Source organism: Brassica napus, chromosome C7 (genome assembly GCF_020379485.1).
Source record: "Brassica napus cultivar Da-Ae chromosome C7, Da-Ae, whole genome shotgun sequence".
Taxonomy (NCBI): Eukaryota; Viridiplantae; Streptophyta; class Magnoliopsida; order Brassicales; family Brassicaceae; genus Brassica; species Brassica napus.
In genome coordinates this window covers 50,852,064-50,878,828 of record NC_063450.1, presented here as the reverse complement: position 1 = coordinate 50,878,828, position 26,765 = coordinate 50,852,064, and the positions used below count along the sequence as shown (strand labels likewise).

The following is a 26,765-nucleotide window of genomic DNA, read 5'->3' as shown; positions in this document are numbered from 1 at the left end:
AGAAAAAATCCAAACGAAATTTATCCAATTGAAAAGAGAACCTATAGTGTTTAGAAGAAAAAAACCGTACAAAGCAACCTGTGAAATTTATCCAAATGATGAGAATGCACTTTGAAATAAGCTCGCCTAGCTCGCCATCTACCGCCACTTGCAAACTTGAACAGAGCAACCTGTGACACAAAGAACCATACATCAAACACATAAACCAAGCTATAAAAACACATAAATTTACCGCCTATATAACCTCACCCCTTACCATTTGTGACTGACTATATTGGTACTTGACAAGTTGCTCTGTTGTGCCCACTAATACCACATCTACTACACTTCCGAGGCTGCTTTCTTCGTGATATTTGCGATGACCGAATTTTGTCTTCCGCAGTTTCATATCTGCGTTTTCTTTTTCTTCCAACTGATCTTCTTGTCTGTGGTGGTAAAACAATGACTTTCTTAACATCTTCTGGTATAGACCAAGCATCCTCAGGAACATCAATAGGATTTATGCTTTCTTCATAAGCTTCTCTCCAAGCTCCTGTAGTATACATCAAATCAGTCAATGTGTGTGGCTCTCTTCCAACATGAAAACCAGCTTTAATTGCGTGCCTACAAGGGATCTTCATAAGGGTGTACTTTCCACATGAACAAGTCCTTCTATCCAAATCAACTAAGCAGTCGAATTTATCACCTCTAACAAGCAATCGACCAGCACTGACAGGGTAAACTACAAATGTGGCGCCTTTCCCGATTCTCCTCTCTATTTTTTTCTCTACATCTTTAGTCAGAGGATGTTTATGCTTTGAAATCAGTTTCTTACGCTCATAAAACCATTGTGTTAACATTTCCCTGATACTGTCTAACAAAGGGATGACTGGATACTCTCTCGGTGAACGCAAAGCAGAGTTGATAGATTCAGCAGGATTGGTTGTCCTTATGTCGTATCTGTATCCAGGGAATTGACATCTAGCCCATTTTTGCACATCAGCTTCCCTAAGATAATCTCCAATTGCCGGACTGATATTACACACAGTAGCAAATGTCTTCTCAAACTCAGAAACTCGATAAGCCTTGGACGCCTTTGAAACCAACCCAGCAAGTCCTTTCCCATGGAAATATGTGACCACATTATTCAACAAATGATGAATACAAATCCCGTGTCTGGCTGATGGATACACGTTTTCAATTGCCTTAGCGATAGACCCATGTCTGTCTGAAATAAAAGCCAAATCATGATCATCTGCAATGACAACCTTAAGTTGTCTCATAAACCATTCCCAAGAACGCTCATTCTCTGAGTCGACTATTCCAAACGCAATAGGATACAAATTTGAATTTCCGTCTAAAGCCGTAGAAACCAGTAAAACTCCTTTGTATTTATTCTTCAAAAAGGTCCCATCGATCACAATAACCCGCCTCATGACTCTGTTAAATCCTCTTATCGATTGCCCAAATGCAATAAATAGGTAACGAAAGTTCTCATTTCCGTCAATCTCATAGGATGTGTGTGTACCTGGATTAGCCTCTCTCAGCATGTGCAAGTATTTTGGTATTTTCCCATAACTTCTCTCTGGAATACCTCTAACTGCACTGATCGCATATTCACGCGCATCCCATGCTAAAGATTTTGATATCTCGCATCCATGATCACTACGCATAATCTGTATGATATCATTACATTTCGGCCCTTCCTTGACGCCTACATACTTATGCATAATCAGACTGCCTATTGTTTTTGCTGAAGCAGTCTTACCCGCTTTGGTTTTGCTTGAAGGTGCGCATGTATGTTTACCGACATACTTCTTGATCATGAAATATGATGAATCCTTCAGACACTCTGCTCGAACACCCCAATTGCATGCATTATCTGCACATCTAACATACCAAAGTTGTCTATCCGTTTTGATAACCTGGTAGTCAAAGTTATGCTTCATTGCACACATCTCGAAAGTCGCCTTCAACAAAGTTTTGTTCTCAAAAAATTGTCCGACCTTAACAACATGGAGCAGAGAAAACTTTGACATTTTATGTATGTTCTCTTTTTCAGAGATCATGGTATCAGCATCATAGTCCCCATCCTCATCAACTGCGACTCCTTTCCGCTTTTCATTCTTCTTATTCCCCTGCCTCTCAGCATACACAGGAGCTGATTCGTCCCCATTGTCAAACGAGTTTCCTTTCTCTTCATGAGTACATGGATCAGCTGGCGGTTTGTTAAGATCAAAGGCTTCTTTATTCGGATTCTCAGCCTTGGCTTTACATGTTACACACAATCGAGTAGAAGCACTCTTTTGAACAAATCGAACAAAATTATGAAGCTGACGATCGTTTGCAATGATCACAGGTGGACATCCTGAAGTATTGATCAACTCAGCAGGTAGATAACTTAACTCCAAATCGGCTATGATTTCTTCTTCCATACCAAAATCCTCCAAAATCATCCTTTTTAATTCATCTAAAGTACAATTTGATTCCACTAACAATAGCCTACCCCCTTTGCCATCAGCCTCAAAAATCCATCCCGTAGTTGCACCTAATTCCCAAAGACCACATGTTGTATAGATATGCATCTAATCTAGAACAAAAGTTTCTGAAAATCAAAAGAGAAACTATGAAAAAATCATAGATTCATGAAGAAGAAAGGCAAAATCATTTTTTAAAAAAAAAATTGACAAAGAAAATCGAGCAGAACCATTTTAGGAAGTTAGAATATTTTTAGAATATTTTGTTAACTGACTTTCCTTTATTTTCGCCAAAAACAGGTGATTTTATTAGTAGAAGACACCTTCTACAATGCGTAGAACCATGAAAATAATAAGGAATGTAATTTCTACCTTCTTTAGACGTTTGTGTAGTTTTCAGATTTCACGTTCGATAAATGTTAGAATACTTGTTAAAAGTAGAAACTGCATTTTTCAGAAACGTAGATATCTTTACAATTAGTAGAATTCGCATTCCCCATATTTAGATATTGAATCAAAAGTAGATTTTACGTTCCAAAACAAGTAGATGTACGTGTTTATTCTGGATTTTGCATTCTACTAACCCAATTTCCGTAGAAGACGATTTCTACTTTTAGTAGAACGTAAATTGGAAATTTTATTTATTAAGTTTTTGAAAAAATAAAAAATATGTCCTTCTGTATATTGGTGTTCCATTAATAGTTTATATTTTTAATAATTTTTTTGATTCATAAAACTATTTATTTTATTAAGTTTCAGAAATAAAAGGGTAAAAGAGAGATAAAATGGACAAAGTTGAATTTATACCATAGGGACAACCATTCTGTTTTTTTATTCTGTTTTGACAATTTTCCCTTTCTTTTTCGGCTAAAAGAACATCTAAAATGCTTTGCCCAAGCGGCCAAGTCCATATCTACTAAGTTTTTTTGGTTCTCACATAGCTATTATTTAATCTTATGGTTAATGAAAATTGGATTAACCAATAAGAAAGGACAATGACTCAAGCAATTCATAATAATATTAATGAATTTTGTTTATAATTTTTTTCACAAAAATTTCAAAGTTTAATGATTAATAATCTTGTAGCTTAAAAAGGCCCAGACAAAACCAAAGCTTACTTTTACATGAGGATCCATAATTTTGAGCCAGTCCACTCTCTAGCTTATTCAAGAATAAAACAAAATAAATTGATTAATGAAAATTGGATTAACCAATAAGAAAGGACAATGACTCAAGCAATTCATAATAAGATTTAATGAATTTTGTTTATAATTTTTTCTTACAAAAATTTCAAAGTTAAATGATTCTCCCTCCGTTTCATTTTAATTGTCGCTCTAGGTTTATGCACACAGATTAAGAAAACATATGATTTTGTATGTTTCTAAAACAAAAACACAATTACCTATACATATAACCATATTTTAACCAATATAAAAATAAAATGGAGAATCTTATTAATAAATTTTGCATTGAAACTTTAAAATAATATTTATTTTGAAACTGATGACAATTAAATCAAAAACGGTGGGAGTAATAATCTTGTGGCTTAAAAAGGCTCAGACAAAACCAAAGCTTACTTTTACATGAGGATCCATGCTGATTCTGAGCCAGCCCACTCTCAAGTTTTTTATTGAAAGAAATCCATTCTCTAGTTTATTCAAAACCGCTTTTTTCTCCAACATGAACGAATATTGCGGTTGCCGCTATGGATGATCTTGACCTGGAGGAGTTAGCGATGGCCGGAATCATTATAGCTAGGTAACCTAGGTACAACTTGCCAATACCATGTTCGGTTTGATGATGAAATGTTTTCACTTTGCAGGAATCAAGATATAAGATGATCCAATCAGACCAAATTCGTAAATATAGGACACGTGACGATATACTTTTATTTTAGTTATAGACAAGAAGGAACTGTAATGAAATAAATATATCAAAAATAGAGTTGACACCATTTGATAATTTACATAAATCAGTTTACGTAATATACAAAAACATATCCAAGAAATTAAAAAAAAAAACACTGAACACGTAATTCATGACAAGCAAAAACGAATAATTTTTTTTACCAAATAAAACTTATAGAAGGAGAGCGAGGAAGAAAGAAAAACTGCAAAAATATGGAATTAACTTGCCAACGTCATAGTCAAAATTTATGTTTTAGTAGATTTTATATGAGTTGATATTTGGGGAAAATTAAAATTCATGAAAAGACAAAAAAGGCACAAGCTCAAACTGGTATTGTTGGTTGAAGTAATTAGATATCATGTTGCTTAAAAAGCACAACAATTTGAAGAGAATAAATGGTTTTCAAAATATGTAAAATCAATTTTACCAAAAAATGTAAATAAAGGAATATGGTAAGAGTTTATGTCGATTGTTCGAACTCGCCGGTTCCGGTTAATTTCCGTGGAACTACATGTTTTGGTTCTGGGATGTGAAGCTTGTTTCTATTTGCATGTGCTATTCACTATAAGAGGTTTCTGGTTCGTGTTCATCAAGAGCCATTTGAAGTCTAGGATTCATGTTACTTAGAAGCTTTCATCCTTGTCTTCATCTCCTACTTGCTTTTATTTTTCTTATGTTTTTAGCTTCGAATTCGACGTGTCTTATTTTCAGGGATTGTCTTCTCATCCACTGGCTTTGGACTCCGGGGGGTTTGTTATAATTCGCCGGCTTTGGATTTGATCTTGTGCTCGATCTTAATGTATGTTGTGGATCTTGGTTTAATATGAATATAATCTTTTAGTGTTAAGAGATGCATTAAACAGTAAAATGTGACACATTTTTATTTTCTAAAAAATGGTTTTCTACAAAAGAAAACCTTCAATTCTTTAAATGATTTATTTTTCCACTTTACTCTTCATTCATAAAATTATGCAGGTGAATCCACTAATCTGAAGTCAACTCACAGAATAGCTTTTGTGTGTGTATAAATTGTATAATGAACATATAGCCGCCATGTGTAAATTATTATAACTACCATGTTTTAAATATTAAAAATCAGAGAAATGCAAAATAAAAGATTTGAACCTTATGTTTAAAAAAAATTCACGGGAAAGATGATAGTTAATGAAAATTGAAAAGTATATTGTAACCTCGAAAACTAATTCTGAACTCATTATGTACTTTAGAGTTTCATCAAATTAAAGCGATAGTCACCATTTTCTTAAAAAAAAATTCAATGGTTTTTATTTGTTTATGTTGCATAAATTCGTTACTGCGAGCAACAAGTGAGTAATTGGATTGTAACCGCTGAAACTAGTCTCATCGTTTGACATAAACACAAACAAATCTCAGTTTTTTTATTTTATATTCATTTTTCTCTCATAAACTTAACCAACAAAAATAGCTCATATAACTCGTTGTCATCTTCAACTATTATGTATATATTAATTGATCTGAATTAAGTTTCTATGAGCTTCAAAGTTCAGTGACCCTCTTCACAATATCAATACTCTTGTCACCCACCCGACCAATTTTATTGGATTGCTTAATGAAGAGGCTAATGCCTCTTTGAACGTGAAGAGAAAGAACTTGGGGTGATGCCTAAATCAATTACGTTTAAACCTTATGGTTATTCACAACTTATCCAAAAGGTAACTATTTAATTTGCATTTAAGTTGTTCTTGTAATTTTATTGTATGTAATTTTGATTTGAGGATAACTTGACATTTAAATCATTTTTCTTTTGGTTTTTATTGCTAAATTTGGTTGTTACAGTATGTTAAGCCTCATCATTAGCCTATATATAAAAAATATTCATCATCGTTATTCATCTCCATGATATCGCCGTTCCACCGCTCGTCGTCATTCTACCAGCAACGAGGATGAAAACGAAGGGGTCGCTGCGATTGCACGTGGAATACAACAGGTGCGAGATGCTGAGATCCGTCTGCTGATAAGGTTCTATTCACTCTCAGCATTCTCATTGCGATACTTTTCACCATCCGCCTCTTAACCCGCTTTAAGCGAGTCTAGCCCCAGCGGTTCACCACTGTGCATTTACGATATCACACATGTAATCTCAGATTCCCATAGATGTTGTAAATACTCATACTCATTCAGATATAAGAAAAAGATCTTAAATGTGTCTTTGGTTCTTCGATGATTAATTTCGTCATCAAAGAATGTGTCTTTGGTTCTTCGATGATTAATTTCGTCATCAAAGTATTGATTTTGAATATTTTTTAACGTTCCCCATTACAAACGAGAAAAAGAGAGATGGAGAGAAAAATATTGAATACTAGTGGTATGCCCGCCCTACGGGCGGGTTGTTTACCATTTTTCCTATTGATATATGAATTAGTTTAAGCCTGCTTGGTCTATTTGGAACGTTTACGAATTTCGTTGCCCTAGTGCATGTATCGTAATGATGGGGTACATTTGTTTTTTTTTTGTAGTTGCAGTTTAGTTCCTAACCTAAGCAGTAGTGATTTGTTTTTCTAAAAATAGTTAATGAACCGAAACGTTAGAATTGAATTTGGTAGCGTTAAAACTTTTTTAAAAATAGTAGGTATGCATTACGTATTTAGCAGTTTTTGTGTGTTTAAAATTTTCTTAGGAGATGATTAAAAAAACAGTTTTTATCTATGAATATATTGGCCGAGTAAAGATCATATAATTATATATGTAAGGGTATATATAATTATAATTAGATTTTCGATTTCAGATTCTAGTAATGCTTAAGGGAAAGTTTTGTTGGCCTGAAATTATTTTAATGTAATTCAAAAGACATGTTTTGTGTACTACTATATTCACATTCACTGGAAACCAAACCAACTCATGGGTCCTGATCCACATGAGGTCATTAGATAGAAGACAAAAACCTAACACCATAGTCTGTTTTGACACATTTTTAGCAGTAGTTTGATCAGTAACCAAGCTGAAAGTTCTATCTCCAAGTATTTCTTCATATTCAAGGAAGTAATCCTAGAAACTATATATTTCATTCTTAACATTAAAAAGAGGGGCAGTACACAAAGATTACAACAAAACATATAACAAAACATGTTGTCCAAAAACAAACATGTCTCACCCAAATGCATTCAGATTAAAACGTGATCAAACTTGAGGAAGTATGAAGCCTCACTAACACAATTTGTTGCAAACCAATGACGACATAGCCCACGCTTCATAAAAAATCATTGTAGACCATGAACTTTGTTCACTAACATGTATTGAGAAAGAAGGAAGTGAGTGAGGAAAGGCAATGTCCCTGAATCTCCAAGCTCAGCGTTTCCTCTTGTTGATAATGTTACGTATATGTAGAGGCTCACCCTCATTATAAGAAGATTTACTGTACTGTACACCAGCGTATTTTGCTTCGTGTAAACAAATTAATCAGGTAAAAATGATCTTATGTGAAGTTTCAGTTCTCAATGTTGAGTCAGCCAAATGATCTTATGATCTGCACAATAGATTATTGTTGCTAGACAGATCAAAGATACCAACATATAAAAAATATTAAATGGACAATAAAAAAATTCACATCCTTAGAAGATAATATGTTAATTCAAGTGCATGGAGAAAAAAAAAACACTTGGATTAAAAAGTTTCCGTGCGGGAGTAAAAATTGTGTGTGAGGAGTGATATGTGTCTTAAAGTGTAATAAAGAAGTGGAAATGTGACTGAAAGTGTAAATGTTTCATAAATAAAACGTATCCACTTGTTGCATCAAAGACTGTAGGTAGAAGTGAGTTTTCTTCAATTACACGTGCCTTAGAACTACTCAGAAAACAGTTGTCTTTGTACTTTGAAATCTTCTTAGGAGATGATAGAAAAACAGTTTTATCTATGAATATGTTGGCGAGTAAAGATCATATAAATATATATTAAGTGCGGGGTGGTTGTTAGTTGTTTTTGCTATAGATTGCGCTGTGATGTTTTATGTTATCTATGACAGTTTTATGTTTAAATAGTGTTATGTGAAAGGGGTAAAATATGATTTATTTCATTGGTATATGGAAGCCAAAATGAATTATATAACATAAACCATAACAAAGAGGGACAAATATTGTAATGTTTCCTCGACACCTCTCTCTGTTACTAAGAATCCGCATAGAACTACTCAGCATGAGTATTGTCATTGCATTTGATTCCCTCATCTATGCTTGTTTGATATATGTGCTTCGATTTTCCCTTTGATTTTCTTTCATGTTTTTTTATATTAAGTAACACATGGGATATTGTTTTTTTGGTTATATAAAATGGTCATTTTGTTCTGGGAATTGCTTGTTAATTGTTGGCGACACAATGGAAGAGGAATCTTTTTGACAGAAATCACTACTTTTCTTTCACAAAAAGATGTAGAAAACAGAGAAAGAAAATAAAAGATTGTGGTTAAGTTTGACGACACATGCGTTTGCCGATTTCTTTAGGTTTTGATATATTTTTCTTTTGTTCACTGAGCAACCAAAACTGCGAAAAATATCAGTCAGTGGTCGTAACTGCAGTGTTACTGAAACGGACATGGCCGATATCTATTTAAGGATTGTTAGTTCATGGTTATGTTGTTAAGCAATTTATAGATTTATTAAGCCAAGCCTTTTGTAACACTTAGGTGTTCAGATGCTATGATCTAAGTGGTGAATATGTTATAATGACATTCTTGCTTCAACGCTGAATTTTATTATATAAGATGCATTTTTTTATTTATTTTTAGGTTTGTTTAAAATGTTTATGACAGTTTAGTGGTTTTCCAGGGAGCACACAAAATATATTTTAATTTAAAATAGAAATTTTCATTTATTGGAAGATTTTATTATTTGTATGTAACTTTTTATTCGTAAATTCATTAAGTAAACACATGACATAAGATACTCATCAAGTTTAAAACAAAAAGTAACATAAGACAAATAATGAACCAAACGAAAGTCGGTCAACATAGCAAACCGAAAAGTAAAGGAAACTAACAAACAAACAACTCTTCTTTCAGTACAAAACAAAACTCATGTTTGTTCTACGTATTTAGTATCTCAAACACTAAAAGATTTCATACTGCAGTTGCGACTCTATAAACCTAATCAGGTCCAAATCATACCCATTCCTTGAAGTTTCTTGCTTAGCAGGTCTACACCCCATTTCCCTTCGTTCTCTCGCTTCCTCTTCCTCCCTAGATACGTGTCTGCTGAAGATGTAGAATGACACCCTGCCACTTGAGCTTCCTGCATGCTCCACCCAATTCGCTACCATGTCACATCTAAACAGATAGAGAGTAGCAATGTCTTTACCATGGGATATTTAAGCCGTTTGACCATGCCGTACACGCCCACGACACAACGGAGTAGCTAATCATGGTACTCTTTTGAATGAAAACGCACGAGACCAAACGCTTATTAATTTCCTACTACAACATCTGTGTGCCAACGAATTGAAAGTAATATCATTTAGTCACAAGCTAGAATGATGCAAAGATAATAATATGTTACTGAAACCCATCGAGTTAATACCAATCCAGTGTTTTGTTTTTTTTTTAAACTAAGCACACCATATAAGCTTCGCGAGGGAAAAGTTGAAAACGTTAGGCTACAAAACATTACTAATAACTGATAATTGATATTCAAACCCGCCGAAGAAAAACAGTAACTGATAATAAAGATTATAACTATTTATCCAATGGTAGTGGGACTTTTTCTTTCTTCGGTGCCGGTAAACCAGTAAGAGGTAGCATGTAAACAAGCAAGAGAAACCATTATCAGATCATCATCATAAAGTGACAAATATATAGAGATAGAGATGGAACATCCACATTGGTCAGAGTAGCGGCGGTAGAATGGAAGTAGCAGGAAAACAAAAATCAAAAGAGAACATTTTGTAAATAGTAATAAAAGAAATAAAGAGGCCGTGGCGTTTTTGAATGACAGCAAATCGATTTGTTGATTTAGAGAAGATGTCTTGGTTTTATACCAGAACGTTTTCTCACAAAGAGAAGAGACTGATTTTGTGTGTGGAAGTTTAATATAAAGGTACATGTTCATCAAGGAGATAGTACCTGGTGAGAGGTGGCCATGAAGTCTGGACTTTCGAGAGAATGTGTTCCTCATGTTTATTCAGTGAATCTAACAGCGACAAGAGCATCACAAAACAATGAGCTCATAAAGTGAGCATTCATTCAAAAGGTGTTTGAATGTGTTAAGTCTATGATAATTGATTGAGGACTGAATGAGCGTTGCCTAAAAAGGGAAAGAATGAATCAGTTATCAAAAACATGAAAAGGTCGAAATCCTAAACTAATAATTGTAAGCAACAGAAGACATACCTTCACATCTATAAGGAACATGTCAACTCCCATCATCTCCCCATCTTTCTTGACATTCCGGTTTTCCTAAAATCGCAGGAGTTTGGTGTGAACCATCTGCTTGCAACGGCTGGCCTTACGCTCCAAGAAATGAACTTGAGAAGACGCCACGGTCGAAATGAATAGGATTTCGTCTCTGTTTTGGTTTGTATATATATGCATCCGCAAGACTAAATGAGAAATTAAAGAAGAATTGGAGACGATGTAGTAGTGTAATGAGATAACGTTATTGATTGACATTTCAGGTGAGCCTAACGTGATTGGGAAGATGAAAGGGAAGCGTGACCGCCTCCGTCGAAGTGAAGACCTAATGCAACGAAAGAGTAACTCTAACGTGGACCTGAAAAATCGGGCAAATAAAAGTTACGCAGCCCAAATCACTTGCGTTTTTCACGAACAATTTCATTTTAAATGAGCAGCTGACGTGGCGAAAAAAGCCCCTACCTCCCAGATGACTTGGACGCATGAGGAGGGAGGTAAGTCAACTTTATTATATAAGATTACTTCAATATAACACTCTGATGGGAATTTGAACCTTGACATGCGGGCCTGACCCGTAAAAACCCATTACAGGTGGGATTGGGTTGAGATTTCAGATTTCACGGCCCGTTAGCGGGTTTTTGCCCAATCGGCCAATACCATATCGACTAAGTTGTTTTGTTCTCACGTATCTATTAATCTATGGTTAATGACAATTGGATAAGCAATAAGAAAGGGATAATGGACTCGAGCAAAAAATTCATAATAAGATTAATGAAGCTTTTGTTTAATTTTTATGTTTTAAAAATAATCCAAAGTTTAATTCTTAATTGATAATCTTTATGTCTAAAAAGGCCCAGACAAAAACAATGACTTATTTTTATATGATGATCCATACTAATTTTGAGCCAGCCCACTCTCTAGTTTATGTCTAATTTTTACAGAATAAAACAAACTAATTTGATTAATCTGATATGGGAAGTCATGAATGAAATCTCAATTAGATGATGAAATAATTAATATCATTGGTTTAAAAAACAAAAAAAAGAGAGAGATAGAGATAGAGAAGAAAAAGATGAAGTTGGTGATGAGGTGTTAAAGAAGCAAACAAAAGAAACGAGAGGCCTCAATTTTACTTAGCCTCAAAACACTCTTAGAGAACAAGAGCTCTCTCTCGCACCTTATCCTATCCTTTCTTTCTCTCTCTCCAAATCTCTATTTTCTCAATCACTACTTTTACTTCCTTCCTTATTGTCACTAGACTCACTACCACCACAAAGTCATTCTTATAAAACACACACGCCTTCTCTCTTCTTCCTCTTCCTTCTTTTCATCACTATTCACTCATATACACACTTCCTCTAGAAAAGTCCTTGGTATATGCAACTCGATACATATCAAATTCAATTTGGGTTTTGTAACCCAACGTTTTAAGTATTGTGTCCATTGGTAATGGCTCCTAAAGCTGGGAAAACAAAGCCACACAAGAGCAAAGGAGATAAGAAGAAGAAGGAAGAGAAAGGTTCTCATTGTTATTCAAATCAATTTTTGCTTTCTTTTCCTCTATAACAAAATATTTAAAATTGTGGTGGTGGTTGTGCAGTGTTGCCCACTGTCATAGAGATAAGTATTGAAACACCAGATGAATCCCAAGTGACTCTCAAGGTTTTGAGCCTTACACTAACATTTGATATAAGATAATGTTTTAAAAAACCAGTGAATACAATTCACACAAGTTGATGATGTTATTGGTGAAAGGGAATCTCCACGGACAGAATCTTAGATGTGAGGAAGCTCTTGGCGGTCCATGTTCAGACATGCCACTTCACCAACTTCTCTCTCTCTCACCAGGTTTCCTCTTCATGCATTTATGATATTCGATGATGATTTTGTATTAACGGCGTTGCATATCTTTTCGCCTTTGCAAAAGTTTGATTAAAGAAACATTTTCTTTCAATATTTGCTAATGGGCCCAGTATAGGTATTGCGTAGGCCCAAAACAACGACGTTTTTTTAGCTCTGTTTCTGACATTTGCCGCCTAAACAAAAGAAGCAATATTTTCTTCTGGTGCAGGTGCGTGGCACTAGGCTCAAGGACTCCGTTGACATCGTATCGCTCAAGCCCTGCCACCTCACCATCGTCGAAGGTTATGCTCTTAATCTAACGGCTCATGTAGTTTACTACCGTAGGGTTACCCACAGCAGATTATTAATTAAAAAAAACTTTTTCGAAATCGCAGAGGACTATACGGAGGAGCAAGCCACCGCGCACATACGGCGGCTCCTTGACATCGTCGCTTGCACAACCGCCTTCGGTTCGTCGAAACCTCCGGCATCTCGCACGTCTCCCAAGGAATCTGGAAACAAGGATGCCGGCGATTCAGATTCCGTTCTCAGCCCTAAGCTCAAGGAACCAGAGAAGAAACTCGTCGTCGGCGGCGGCGGATGTGAGGCTTCTCAAGCTGCGGAAGGCGGAGACAAGGGCGAAATCAACATGTGCCCACCGACTCGTCTCGGGCAGTTTTACGAATTCTTCTCCTTCTCCCACTTGACTCCACCGATCCAATGTGAGTTTCCTTCTCGCTACTTCATTGCCTGATCTGGCTTACTGATTCACGTTCTTGAATCTTCTAGATATCAGAAGGTCTGTTCGTCCATCAATTGAAGATAAAGGATTAGATGATCTCTTTCAAATCGATGTAAGGACACTCTTTCTTAGTTGATTGCTTCTGAGAGAAACTTAAGACTGATTTGGTATTACCATTTTGCAGGTTAAAGTTTCAAGTGGGAAGCCTATCACTGTTGTTGCGTCAAGAACAGGTTTTTACCCAGCTGGGAAACAGCAGCTCCTGTGTCATTCTTTAGTTGAGCTGCTGCAACAGATAAGCAGGCCTTTTGATACTGTAAGTTTGAATTGATGATAAAAGGTTTAACCTTTTTTTTTTTCTTTCTTTTCAGTTTTGTTTTATGATCGTTGGTGTTATTGTGGTTGCAGGCTTATGACGCTCTTATGAAAGCCTTCACTGAGCATAATAAAGTACGTTAAGCTTCTTTTGTATGCTATGTTGATTATTTAAGAGGCTTCATTATATAATAATTTGTTGTTCTGTTTCAGTTTGGCAACCTTCCTTATGGTTTCCGGGCAAACACTTGGGTAGTTCTTCCGGTTGTTGCAGATAGCCCATCTACTTTTCCGTCACTTCCAGTGGAGGATGTGACATGGGGAGGAGATGGCGGTGGGGTTGGCCGGTCTGGTAAGCATGACAAGAGAAAGTGGGCCAAGGAGTTTGCGATTTTGGCAGCCATGCCTTGTAAAACATCTGAAGAGAGACAGGTTCGAGATAGGAAGGCCTTTCTACTCCACAGTCTATTCGTCGACGTTTCTGTTTTCAAAGCAGTGGAGATTATAAAGAATGTAGTAGAGAGTAATCAACTCTCGCCTGCGTTGGCTTTCCATGAACAAAGAGTAGGTGATTTGGTCATAAGGGTGGCTAGAGATGACCCTGATGCCAGTGCCAAGCTTGACCGAAAGAGTGATGGGACTCGAGTTCTAGAGATCTCTCAGGAAGAGCTTGCTCAAAGAAATTTGCTTAAAGGGATCACTGCTGATGAGAGTGCGACGGTTCATGTAATTTTGTTATAGCTTGTGCTAATTTTCTTAGCTTTCTCTTGCTGGATTTGTTACTGAGATTTATTCAATCATACAGGATACATCGACCTTGGGTGTGGTGGTTGTCAGACATTGTGGTTTCACAGCCATTGTTAAGGTTGCTGCTGAAATTAACTTGGATGGGGGCAGTCTCCCACAGGATATAGACATTGAAGACCAATCAGATGGAGGTGCAAATGCACTGAATGTAAACAGGTAAAATCTTCATGTGTTGTATTATGCGTTAGTATTACTGGTTACTCATGGTTGTGTACAAGTTTCGAGCAACAAAGGCATCTCATATTTGCATTGCTTAACATATCTCTCTTGGCATGATTCACATTTTGGCATACTATATGTGAATTTGGAAATATATGGTATTTAGCAATCATTTTCTGAATATTCATTTCAGCTTGCGAACTCTGTTACACAAGTCGTCAACTCCTTCCAGCATAGCTCAGAGATCACCAAATGCAGACTCAGAACAAATACGTGTGGCTAAGTCCCTTGTGAGGAAAGTATTTGAGGACAGTCTGCAGAAATTAGAGGCTGAGCCCTCAAGAAAAACCAAGCCTATAAGGTGGGAATTGGGAGCTTGTTGGGTGCAACATCTTCAAAATCCAGCTTCAAACAAAACTGAGTCTAAAAACACTGAAGATGCTAAGCCTGAACCACCTGTTAAGGGTCTTGGAAAGCAAGGTGGACTTCTAAAGGAGATTAAAAAGAAGATTGATGTGAAAGCTAACAAGTCTGAACAGGGCAAGGATACCCTTGTTAATACCGTTGACAATGACAATAAATCAGAAACTGAGGTTCAGAAGGAACTCGAGAAACAGAATGAGGAAATGGAAAAGATGTGGAAAGAATTGGTGACAGAAGCTGCATATCAGCGTCTTAAAGAATCAGAAACTGGTTTTCATCTCAAGGTTTGTTTGTTTCCCCAGCTGATGACATTATTGTATAGTAGTAAGAGACGACTTCTACTTACCTAGTTTGCTTTTATGAATCTTACCTTGGGTACTCTCTCTCCATGAACTTTTCCCTGCAGTCACCAGGAGAGCTGATTGAGATGTCCCGCAAATACTACACTGACACCGCTCTTCCGAAACTGGTCAGTTCCTTGGACTTTTACTTCCCTCTATAGTAAGAATCCTCAGCTCCTCATGAACTTCGACTTGATACGTTGCAGGTGGCAGACTTTGGATCTCTTGAACTCTCACCCGTCGATGGGAGAACTCTGACTGACTTTATGCACACCAGAGGCTTACAGATGCATTCCTTGGGGAGAGTGGTAACCATTTCAATTATAGTTTTTGGTACCTTTGCTTCAAATTGAACGAATATGCTTAGAGAAGCAAAGTGGCCCGTTTCTTTAGTAATCACTCTTTTCTTCTTTCATCTTAGGTCGAGCTGGCTGACAAGCTCCCTCATGTGCAATCCCTCTGTATTCATGAAATGATTGTTCGGGCATACAAGCATATACTGCAGGCTGTTGTAGCAGCTGTTGAAAACACAGCTGATCTAGCCATCTCAATAGCAACATGCTTAAATGTCCTATTGGGAACACCGTCTGACACTGAGAGTGAATACGACGAAAAGATAAAGTGGACCTGGGTAGAAACTTTCATTTCCAAGAGGTATGGGTGGGATTGGAAGCATGAAGGTTGCCAGGAATTGAGAAAATTCTCCATTCTTAGGGGACTGTCACACAAGGTTTGCGATTGTCAATCTGATTTTCTTTCATTTGCGACAATCCTACCTTAGATGCTCATATGTTGCTTCACTCATCGTTTTAGGTTGGACTGGAGCTTGTTCCTAAAGACTATGAGATGGACACATCATGTCCATTCAAGAAGTTAGATATCGTCAGTATGGTTCCTGTATATAAGGTACCATTTTGCAATTATCTTACTCCAGTAACATGCTATAATAGAAAAGTGAAATTCTTAACTGACAAAAGAGCACTGCTTTTGTGTGCAGCACGTTGCATGTTCATCCGCTGATGGACGCACGTTGTTGGAATCATCCAAAACTTCCTTGGATAAAGGAAAACTAGAGGATGCTGTCAGTTATGGTACCAAGGTATAACTGATCACTTTCTCCTTCCTCTTTTTATATACTGACTAGGTAATGAAGTTCTTGACTAGTCTGAATACGCTGATCCCTTCTTTGCATGCCGTCCCCTGCCACCACTCATTATATAATCCTTCTTATGCGAACAAAGCAATTGAGTACATTTTTTATTTTCCAAGTTTCTCCATCTTTCATCCTTATCAACCAATTTTATTTTTAGAACTAGCATAGACTTACTGAGTAGGCACTCTTAGCCCCGTGTAAATATGAATTAGTGAGTTTTGTTTTAGCGGGCATGATGATTTTACACTGGAATATCTAGCTCTTCAGCTTGTTTCTGACACCTTTTTCATTGAATGTATTTATTATACTTCAAACTGTTTAAGTGAGTTGATATTATGGGTTGACTCTACAGGCATTAACGAAGCTTGTAGCTGTGTGCGGCCCATATCATAGAATGACCGCCGGAGCATATAGTCTACTTGCTGTTGTGCTGTACCATACTGGGGACTTTAACCAGGTATTCACTTTGAAAGAATTCGAGACTGTCTCCAAGGCATCGCTCAATTCAATTCCTGTGCAGAAGAATGTCTCTACTGCATGCAACTAACCAGTTTTGATTTTTCAGGCTACCATTTATCAGCAGAAAGCACTCGACATAAATGAAAGGGAACTTGGACTTGATCATCCAGACACAATGAAAAGCTACGGCGACCTGGCCGTCTTCTATTATCGTCTCCAGCACACAGAATTAGCTTTAAAGTATGCTTTCTGCATTTCCCAAAGCCAAAGCCTAAAAATTAATTGTTTCGAGCTGCTAACATGTTATTATTGTTGTAGATATGTCAACCGTGCATTGTACCTTCTGCATCTAACATGTGGACCGTCACATCCAAATACTGCTGCCACTTATATTAATGTAGCGATGATGGAAGAAGGTTTGGGGAATGTCCATGTGGCTTTAAGATACCTTCATGAAGCGTTGAAATGTAACCAGAGACTACTTGGAGCTGATCATATCCAGGTTGGTTTTGCTAAGCAAGGACTTGCATTTAAATAGTAAACTTTACCGTGGAAGCTTAAACGATGCACTTGAGAATTGAACTACTTCTGTTATATATTTTTTCAGACTGCTGCAAGCTACCATGCCATTGCTATTGCTCTTTCTCTGATGGAAGCATACTCCTTGAGCGTCCAGCATGAGCAGACAACTCTACAGATTCTACAGGCAAAACTTGGGCCTGAGGATCTTCGGACACAGGTGCGTAATTAGCTACTAATTACATGTAGTTTCACTTAAAAAGTTTCTTACGCTCCAGAATTGTTTTAGGATGCGGCTGCGTGGCTCGAGTATTTTGAGTCTAAAGCTCTGGAACAGCAAGAGGCTGCACGAAATGGTACTCCCAAGCCAGACGCCTCTATTTCCAGCAAAGGCCATCTCAGGTATTAAAACGTTTGCCTTTTATATATTCTTAGCACCGTTTACATTCTGTACATAGGGGACCAAAAGATAGAAATAGTATAAAGTTATATCTTGGGTAAACTCTTGTCCGGATTATGCAACTCATAAGCTTTCTCCCCAATAACAGTGTATCGGACCTGCTAGATTATATAACCCCGGATACTGATCTTAAAGCAAGGGACGCTCAAAGGAAAGCTCGCCTAAAGGTTATAATTGCTTTCTGCTGACTTAATTCATGTTTTTACTGAACTGCTCTCATTAACTAAGTTGTGACAGATATTTTGATCGAAAATGTTTATTCAGGTCAAGGGAAGACCAGGACAAAGTCCAGGACCTGTGTCTGAAGATAATCAGAAAGATGATGAAATTCTGAGTCCGACTAGTATCACTGGGGAGAGCTCAAGTGACAAGGAGAACAAATCAGAAGCAAAACCTGAAGAAAAAAAGGTTGATAAACGTGATTTGCAACCTCAAGATCAGCTGACGCTGGTTAAGCTAGAGTCCACGGCACAAGTGGATGATGACTCTGACGAAGGATGGCAAGAAGCTATCCCAAAAAATCGTCATCCTTCTGGGCGAAGAACCCGTCCCAGCCTGGCAAAGCTGAACACAGACTTCATGAACGTGACCCAGCAGACAACAAAAAGCAGAGGAAAATCCACCAATTTCGCATCCCCAAGGACCAGTTCAAACGAGCTTTCAATATCAGCTGGTGGTTCTACTTCTCAGCACGCGAAGAAGCTTTTGAAGAGCTCAAGTTTGAACAGAAAGCAAAACAGTTCCAGTGTAGTGGTAGAAAAGCCAGTTAACAGTAAATCAGCCCTGGTAAGCTCACCTTGCACCGAACAGATCAACAAGCCAACTCTGATGGTGAGTCCTGTGACTTCCCAAGCTGGAAAACTGTTTTCCTATAAGGAAGTTGCACTGGCACCCCCTGGAACAATTGTGAAAATAGTTGCGGAGCAGTTGTCAGAAGAAATGACTGCCCCAGAGACTTTGGATGCAGCAAAAGTCGCAGTAGATGGTCCTGAAAACGTTAAGGCTGAGGATGTTGTTAGTGAGAATAAGCTGGTGGCTTCAGAAACTGAAGCGAAAAATGCTGATAGCAATGAACAAGGAGGGGTGGCTGTTGGTGGATCAGAGTCGATGAGTTCACCAGAGGATATCAAGGCTGAAAAGGCAGCAGCAGAAGGATCTCCAACAGAGACAGCTGTTTCAGATGCAAGCCAAGGAAAATCTGAAAGTGTACAAACGGCTGAGGACTCAAATGGAGTGAAGCAACATAAGGATGTCTCTGGTGCTGAACTGAAAGCAGTAGATGGTGAAACGGAAGATCTGGCCAATGGAGACTCAAGCCCAAAGGCATCAGTTGTTGCAGATGGAGAAAAACAAGAGGCATGCGAGGCACAAAAGGAGATGAGCAAGAAGCTCTCTGCCTCTGCACCGCCTTATACCCCGACGACCATTCCAATTTTTGGCTCGATAGCAGTTCCAGGATTCAACGACCATGTGGGAATCCTTCCCTCCCCATTGAACATACCGCCAATGCTTCCTGTAAACCATGTCCGAAGGTCAACTCCTCATCAGTCTGTAACAGCTCGAGTTCCCTATGGACCAAGGCTCTCAGGTGGTGGTTACAACCGATCTGGAAACAGGGTTCCTCGTAACAAACCAAGCTTCCCCAGTATCGCTGAGTCTAACGGCGAGGCTAGTCAGTTCATTGGCCCAAGAATAATGAACCCTCACGCGGCTGAGTTCATACCGAGTCAACCATGGGTTTCTAATGGTTATCCAGTGTCACCAAACGGCTATTTGGCATCACCAAATGGGACGGAAATAACACAGAATGGGTACCCATTGTCGCCAGTAGCAGAAGGTGCATATCCGTGTAACATACCTGTACAGCCTCAGAATGGACATACTATAGCTGCACCACTGGCTACTGAAATGGCTGAGGAGAAGAGTGGAGGTGAAGGAGAGAGCAACAAGGAGAAGAAAGCTGCAGAGGATGAAGAAGTCATTGCACAAGAAGCTATTGAAACACCTGAAAATGGACACTCCGCAGTAAGTGAAGAGGGAACCACAGCGCAAGAGATATCTGACGAGAAAAATGGGAAAGGACAAGGAGGCAAGTGCTGGGGAGATTACAGCGACAGTGAAATTGAAGTCACAAATTGAACAAGCAATTTTTCTGTCATTGAAGTTTTAACATTGAGGCTAAAAGGAATGGAGAGAAACTTGGCTCCCATTGATGAGGTTGAGTTACATCAAAACTTTCACAAGGAAAGCATTTCTACATTTGAATCTTTTGTGTTGCAGCGCAGGACCAAGACTTGTCCCTCATGCTTTAACAATTTCCTGCTTTCGTTTTTTTTTTTTTGGTTTCCATAGCTGAAAACTGAAAGTTATTCAACTCTGTTGAGGAGCTTCCTGAATAAAATTCATTCCTCCTTTTGTTTTGATTAACTGTGACTAGTGTTCAGTTTTGTGAGCTCATGACTAGTTCTTTTTACACAGAGACCACATCATAGCCTCGAGATAGCTCATGATTAGAGCTGTTTCAAATGGTCCGTCCAGGGCCCAATTGGGCTTGACCAGTTGGACCACTTCAGTTTTTGGTAGTAATGGGTGGTCCATATTGGACAATGGTCTAAACAAATGTCAAAGATCAATAGAGATCATTTCCAAATTGGCATGTCCATGGACATCCAATAATATTTAAAATTATTTTTCAATTATTAGATTGGATTTTATTTCTAAAATTTTGAAATTATGTTTACTTTCTAAAATTATAAAAGTATGTTTTTTTCTTGTCAAAACTATAAAACTATGTTTTCCTGTCAAAACCGAGAAATTGCGTTTTCCCGCCAAAACCGATAAATTGCATTTTCCCGCCAAAACCGAGAAATTGTGTTTTCCCGCCAAAACTGAGAAGTTTCATTTTCCCGCCAAAATCGAGAAATTGCGTTTTCCCACCAAAACCGAGAAATTACGTTTTTCCGCCAAAATCCGAGAAATTAGGTTTTCCCGCCAAAATCCGAGAAATTATGTTTTCTCGCCAAAACCGAGAAATTACGTTTTCCCGCCAAAATCGGGAAATTGCGTTTTCCCGCCAAAACCGAGAAATTGCGTTTTCCCGCCAAAACCCGAGAAATTACGTTTTTCCGCCAAAATCCGAGAAATTACATTTTTTCGCCAAAACCGAGAAATTGCGTTTTCTCGCCAAAACCGAGAAATTGTTTTTTTTCTCCGGCAAAACCGAGAAATTGCGTTTTCTCGTTAAAACCGAGAAATTACGTTTTCCCGCCAAAACCGAGAAATTTTGTGTTTCCCGCCAAAACCGAGAAATTGTGTGTTTCCCGCCAAAACCGAGAAATTGTGTGTTTCCCGCCAAAATCCGAGAAATTATGTTTTCCCGTCAAAACCGAGAAATTGTGTTTTCCTGTCAAAACCGAGAAATTGTGTTTTCCTGTCAAAACCGAGAAATTGCGCTTTCTCATTAAAACCGAGAAATTGCGCTTTCTCATTAAAATCGAGAAATTGTGTTTTCCCGCCAAAACCGAAAATTGCGTTTTGTTGCCAAAAATGAGAAATTGCGTTCTCCGCCAAAATTGAAAATTTGCGTTTTTCTGCCATAAACGAAAAATTATGTGTCCCGCAGAAACCAAGAAATTATGTTTCCCGCCAAAACCGAAAAATTGCATTTTCCCGCCAAATTTATAGAATACATTTTTCCGTCAAAATTGTGAAATTATGTTTTCCGTCAAAATCTTTAATTTTTTATTTTAACGATAAAACCGTTTTTTGGGTTAAAATGTAAAGCTATGCTTTCTTTTGTTAAACTCACGAAAGTATGTTTTAGGAAGCCCATGAACACCCAAAAAGCGAACACCGTGAATATCTCTATCTTGTATTTTGAGAGCTTGAGAATTCAACGAAGAAGCAGAGTCACAGAGATGCACCTCTTTGCTCAACACTGGAGGAGGAGATCCAACAACCAAAATGAAATCGGCCAGACTAAAACGGAATCAAATCGTTACAGTAAACCGATTTTAACCCATCGGATCGTTAAAACTTTGAACCAACAAAAACTATAATCTTAGGCCCATTATTTTATGGAAGCCCAACACTGAAAGCTATCTTCAAACTTCATTTTCAATCGATTGCGTCTCCTCTTTCTCCCAAGTCTAACCAACCAAACCTTCTCATCGTTCCTCTTCAGATCAGCCATGGAGGATGAGGTAATCGTTCTTCTTTCATATTCGACCTCGATTCAAGATCTGATTTGAGCACCACGTATCGTTTAGATTCTTTGTATGTAATTCGATTTTGATGGAAGCTAGCTTAGCTACTTGGTTTGGTTGCTTGTGTGGTGTGTGTTCAATATGGTCGAGAGTTAGATTTAAGAATCGAAAGGCAAAGAGAGATGAAAGCTTTGATTTGTAAAGACGTTTTTCTAATAGAGAAGAAATATATATATATATCTTATTGCAATGGAAGAAAAGATGAAGCTTTGAATTCTAAGTGTATCTCTGTTTTTTTTTATATCTTTTCTCAATCGGGTTTCATCTTTGTAAATCACTAAGAAGTGTCTTACTTGTGTTTCTGTTTGAATCATCAGATCGAACTGAAAACGGCTCCTGCTGATTTCCGCTTCCCTACAACGAACCAGACAAGGCATTGCTTCACCCGTTACATTGAGTTCCACAGGTACTACTCTTGTTCTGATTGAGTTAGTGTCTCTCTTCAATCTATTCTAACTTCAAACAACAAAACCATCTTTGTAGGTGCACAACTGCAAAGGGTGAGGACTCCAATGATTGCGAGAGGTTCGCCAAGTACTACCGCGCTCTCTGCCCTGGAGAATGGGTTTGTTACTTTCTTATGTTTTTGCTCTGTTTCTTCATAATCTTCACCAGCATTAGTGACTTATGCGCTGATCTTTCCGTAGGTTGACAAGTGGAATGAGCAGAGGGAGACCGGAACTTTCCCTGGTCCTCTCTGATCCGAGCCAGAAAGCTCTCTTTATCATGTTTTCTTTGAGGCCAGAAGGTCGTGTGGATGAGTCACTCTATCTTTTTGTTAATCTTTTTTTCTTTGGTTGATCAAATAAAATAAACTGCAAGACATTCTTTTGGATTAATAATGATTTGACTTTGGACCTGGGACTCCATTGTTAATTCTCGGGTCTATTTTGTCATTTCCAACAATTTGAGGGTCTAATATGCAAATTGTCTACCTGTCATTGACAGTTACATCCCAACAGATTTCGTAACGGACAAAACTAACAGTTGCGTAAAGAATTAACTTCGGCGACATGAGTGGCCTTTTTAGTTTCCACCGGACATAAAACTTTAGAGCTCTGCCGTAAAGACCAAACAAAAAAATATATATATATATAAAAACAATGGTTGAGTGTAGCAATAACCTTGTCGGAATCCTTAACTTCTTCACCTTCCTCCTCTCAGTCCCCATCCTCTCCGCCGGAATCTGGCTCGGCAAAAATGCAGCCACCGAGTGTGAGCGGTTCCTCGACAAACCAATCGTCGCTCTCGGAATCTTCCTCATGTTTGTCTCCATCGCTGGTCTAGTCGGCGCTTGCTGCCGTGTCTCTTGCCTCCTATGGCTTTACCTTTTCGCTATGTTCCTTCTCATACTCCTCGGGTTCTGTTTTACCATCTTCGCCTTTGTCGTCACCAACCGCGGCGCCGGTGAGGTTTTGTCGGATAGAGGGTATAAGGAGTACCGTGTAGGTGATTACTCTAACTGGCTCCAGAAGCGAGTTAGCAATGCTAAGAATTGGGACCGGATCATGAGCTGCTTGGTTTACTCCAACGTGTGTTCTACTTTCAGTAGTCGCTACGCCAGTGTCACCGTCAATGAGTTTTACAAGACTAATCTCAATGCCCTTCAGGTCAGACCATTTTGCTTTAATAGCAATACAAACACACAAGCCTATTCTAATAAAGAGTTTAGTCTTTTGAAACTCTTTTTGATCAGTTCCTTTATTCACATTCTCAGATTAGTCTGAAAAGCTGCTTTTAGATTCTCTAACCTATTGAAAATATAACAATACTAGTGATTCTTTTATCTATCCACACTGATAGTTTAGGTAGCATTTGTCTGGTTATTTAACATGATACCCAAGTTCTTGTGTTGGGTAGATAAATGTGAGTAGTCTAATTTCATATTAAGTTATAATGTGGACTTTCACCAAAATGTTTTTTTATACTTTTGCTTCACTTGTGTAGTCTGGTTGCTGTAAGCCGTCCAATGATTGTAACTTCACCTATGTGAGGCCGACTAATTGGACAAAGACTACTGGTCCATACACAAACGAGGACTGTAACGTTTGGGACAATAAACCGGGGACTCTATGCTACAACTGCCAAGCCTGCAAGGCCGGTTTGCTCGACAACCTCAGAAATTCCTGGAAAAAAGTGGCTGAGGTGAACATTGTCTTCCTTGTATTCCTCATTATTGTCTACTCTGTTGGTTGTTGCGCCTTCCGGAACAATAGGAAACGCAGATGGCGTTAGATCCTTATGTGCTGTGATAAAAAAGAAGCCCTCCAAACCAAGACCAAGAACAAAGAAGATATCTAAAATATGCAACATATTACTAAATGAGTTACAACGGGACTTGCTTTGTGCTACTATTTCTAGTTCTTTTGTGTGTGTGTAGTAGTAGCTTCTTCATCTGTTAATTAGTCGAATTTTTCTTATGTCTGTCCACCGAAAGTATGTTTTCTTTCTATTATTTGATGAAATGATATATCTTTGAACCAATTAGAGCTGGATGCATGGGAAGACATACAATCATAGGATAATGACAAAGAGTCTGACTCATGGTACACATCATCTTAACCATCCTCTTTGTAATCTTTCAATACTTTGTAACTATTACTTTATTTGGGACAATCTTAATAATGTTTTGGATTCATGTAAATTTTATAACAATTGTTTGAGATACATTTTAGATTCGGTTCGATTCATAATATTTCGGATTCAATTATTATTTTTGTAGACATTTAATATTTATGTCAGATATTATGAAATAGTTTGGAATTTTGGATGTAGATTTTGGTTGTTCAAATTAAATTTTCAGACAAACAAATTGAAAATGTTAAAAAAAAATAACGAAAAAAATTGTGGGCCCAGTGGGCCTAGATATTGGAGCTTGAAGCTTAGCAAGAAGGTGAGGACATGGTTAGTCCACCAGAAAATGGCGTTTCTCTGTTCACCTCTTCCTTCATGCTCTGTCGCCATTTTCAGCAAGTCAAACACAGATGGATTCCGGTCTTCTCCTTCCTGTAGGCTCCGTTTACGTCCTATCTCCGCCTCACACATTCTTGCTCCAGCGATCGACAGGTCAGCGATGGTCATATCCGAAACAGTGTCTGAGGACGAGCTTTGGGCTGCAGCTTGCCTCCGCGTGCGGACCTTCAACGAACTCAACCCTTCTTCTTACAATATCCAAGTCAGTTCTTCTCCCTATTACATCTGTTTGGTATCTTTGGTTTTGGACTTTGGGAGTGTGCATCCTATACATATTCAAGAAGATCTTGAATGTGGTAGATATCATGTTATTGAGTGATTTGGTTTGAAAGTGTTTCTCTTCGATGGGTTTTCTCCTTATGTTCTTGTGCTGATGTTACGTTTTGCTGTTCAAGTTTCTTTTAGGATCACAGAAGATACTTGGCGGAGCGTGAGTTCGAGGCGCTTAAGGAGAGAGTTTCTGGAAAAAGAGAAGGTTTTACGAGGGTGTCCTGCGTAAATGCTACTCTTCCATTGTCGCAACTATCAACCTCTTCTGAGGATTTTTTCTCTGCATGTAAGGTCTGTCTTTTCATTTAGTCATCTTGTAGTACCTGTTTATCCCAGTAGAGTAAATATAACAGACTTTTTTTCAAGGGACTTTGAAGAGGCTTCCTTTCATAAGTATACACAATTTAGTAAAAAATTTAATAAAATTTTGTTTTAAACAATTTGGAGATTTTGTGTTTATGTACATTTTTAAAATTTTGGGTTATAGACCAATATTTCATTGTTGCTTTGGGGTATGATATGGATTTGTGCTATGCTTCATCTGTTTCTCAGTTCTCTGATGGGATAGAAGATAGAGTTGTGGTGGGGAGCCTTGATCTTAACCAATGCCGTTGGCTTCCTGATGAAATCGCTGGAACAAAACCAGAGGTATTTGTTGTTATCAAACTTTGTATATAACAAAAACAAAAACAAAAAAATCTTCAATCTGATAGTAGACAAGCTTATAGTCCTTTTTGTTATATAGGGGTTTAGTGTGGATTTTGCGAGGGCATACTTGAGCAACGTCTGTGTTGCGAAAGAGCTGCATCGTAATGGAGTTGGTTACAAACTCATTGAAAAGTCCAAAGTAGTTGCTAGAGAATGGGGTAAGAACTTTTGATTATAATAATAAACACTCTAAAACTGGACTTAGAAAAGGAGTTGTGGTATGGTTCCAGGAATAACGGATATGTACGTGCATGTGACGGTGGTCAATGAAGCAGCGAAGAGGCTATACATGAAATGTGGGTTCGAGCAAGAGAGTGCTGAGCCGGCGTGGCAAGCTCGATACCTCAATAGGCCACAACGGCTCCTCCTCTGGCTCTCTCTCCCTACTTCATGATTCATGTCAAAATGTAGATCTTTTCATAATTAAATTTGTATACATGGTCTTGGCAGTCGATTAAAAAACTTTATACAACTCGCAAATAGAATTACTTTTATTTCAGGTTTGTAAAATTCTTTCTTGTCTTAAAAATCAGTTCCTTGCACATATCTGATTCTTTTAACCAACATTGTAACTTATTAAGCTGACGATTGT

General features: G+C 37.9%; 5 protein-coding genes and 1 long non-coding RNA gene across 8 annotated transcripts; 4 read left to right on the top strand and 2 right to left on the bottom strand.

The window, feature by feature from the left end:
- Positions 1-2: 2 nt before the first annotated feature.
- Positions 3-3,312, bottom strand: LOC106408468. The gene is made up of 2 exons (XM_048763172.1): positions 257-3,312; positions 3-170 (listed from the first exon to the last, which is right to left on the bottom strand). The coding sequence occupies exon 1, from the start codon at positions 2,562-2,564 to the stop codon at positions 270-272; it is 2,295 nt and encodes a 764-aa protein (XP_048619129.1). The 5' UTR covers positions 2,565-3,312; the 3' UTR covers positions 3-170; positions 257-269.
- Positions 3,313-9,286: 5,974 nt separating this feature from the next.
- Positions 9,287-11,100, bottom strand: LOC125590120. The gene is made up of 2 exons (XR_007326319.1): positions 10,717-11,100; positions 9,287-10,630 (listed from the first exon to the last, which is right to left on the bottom strand). It is a non-coding gene; the product is annotated as an uncharacterized LOC125590120 (long non-coding RNA).
- An 817-nt stretch (positions 11,101-11,917) lies between these two features.
- On the top strand, positions 11,918-20,384 carry LOC106409627 (protein REDUCED CHLOROPLAST COVERAGE 2). The gene is made up of 23 exons (XM_013850226.3): positions 11,918-12,256; positions 12,338-12,399; positions 12,493-12,585; positions 12,809-12,881; positions 12,975-13,301; positions 13,369-13,433; positions 13,506-13,637; positions 13,730-13,771; positions 13,850-14,362; positions 14,442-14,599; positions 14,796-15,309; positions 15,432-15,494; positions 15,573-15,674; positions 15,788-16,096; positions 16,180-16,272; positions 16,364-16,465; positions 16,872-16,976; positions 17,085-17,218; positions 17,297-17,480; positions 17,586-17,717; positions 17,787-17,899; positions 18,046-18,124; positions 18,222-20,384. Exons 1-23 carry the CDS (start codon positions 12,187-12,189, stop codon positions 20,094-20,096), a joined length of 5,340 nt encoding a protein of 1,779 aa, XP_013705680.1. The 5' UTR covers positions 11,918-12,186; the 3' UTR covers positions 20,097-20,384.
- A 1,507-nt stretch (positions 20,385-21,891) lies between these two features.
- On the top strand, positions 21,892-23,163 carry LOC106409630 (cytochrome c oxidase subunit 6b-3). Its single transcript, XM_013850228.3, has 4 exons — positions 21,892-22,159; positions 22,540-22,628; positions 22,706-22,787; positions 22,870-23,163. Exons 1-4 carry the CDS (start codon positions 22,148-22,150, stop codon positions 22,921-22,923), a joined length of 237 nt encoding a protein of 78 aa, XP_013705682.1. The 5' UTR covers positions 21,892-22,147; the 3' UTR covers positions 22,924-23,163.
- Positions 23,164-23,234: 71 nt separating this feature from the next.
- LOC106409628 (tetraspanin-7) lies at positions 23,235-24,706 on the top strand. Its single transcript, XM_013850227.3, has 2 exons — positions 23,235-23,832; positions 24,170-24,706. Exons 1-2 carry the CDS (start codon positions 23,326-23,328, stop codon positions 24,455-24,457), a joined length of 795 nt encoding a protein of 264 aa, XP_013705681.1. The 5' UTR covers positions 23,235-23,325; the 3' UTR covers positions 24,458-24,706.
- Positions 24,707-25,112: 406 nt separating this feature from the next.
- Positions 25,113-26,717, top strand: BNAC06G05060D. 3 transcript variants are annotated; one of them, XM_022706154.2, is made up of 5 exons: positions 25,113-25,397; positions 25,601-25,756; positions 26,018-26,113; positions 26,211-26,331; positions 26,384-26,717. In XM_022706154.2, exons 1-5 carry the CDS (start codon positions 25,143-25,145, stop codon positions 26,407-26,409), a joined length of 654 nt encoding a protein of 217 aa, XP_022561875.1. In that variant the 5' UTR covers positions 25,113-25,142; the 3' UTR covers positions 26,410-26,717. The 3 variants fall into 3 exon arrangements, with proteins under 3 accessions (XP_022561875.1, XP_013707773.1, XP_013707772.1); XM_013852319.3 differs by having other exon boundaries at positions 26,379-26,717; XM_013852318.3 differs by having other exon boundaries at positions 25,114-25,397; positions 26,404-26,717.
- Positions 26,718-26,765: the final 48 nt, after the last annotated feature.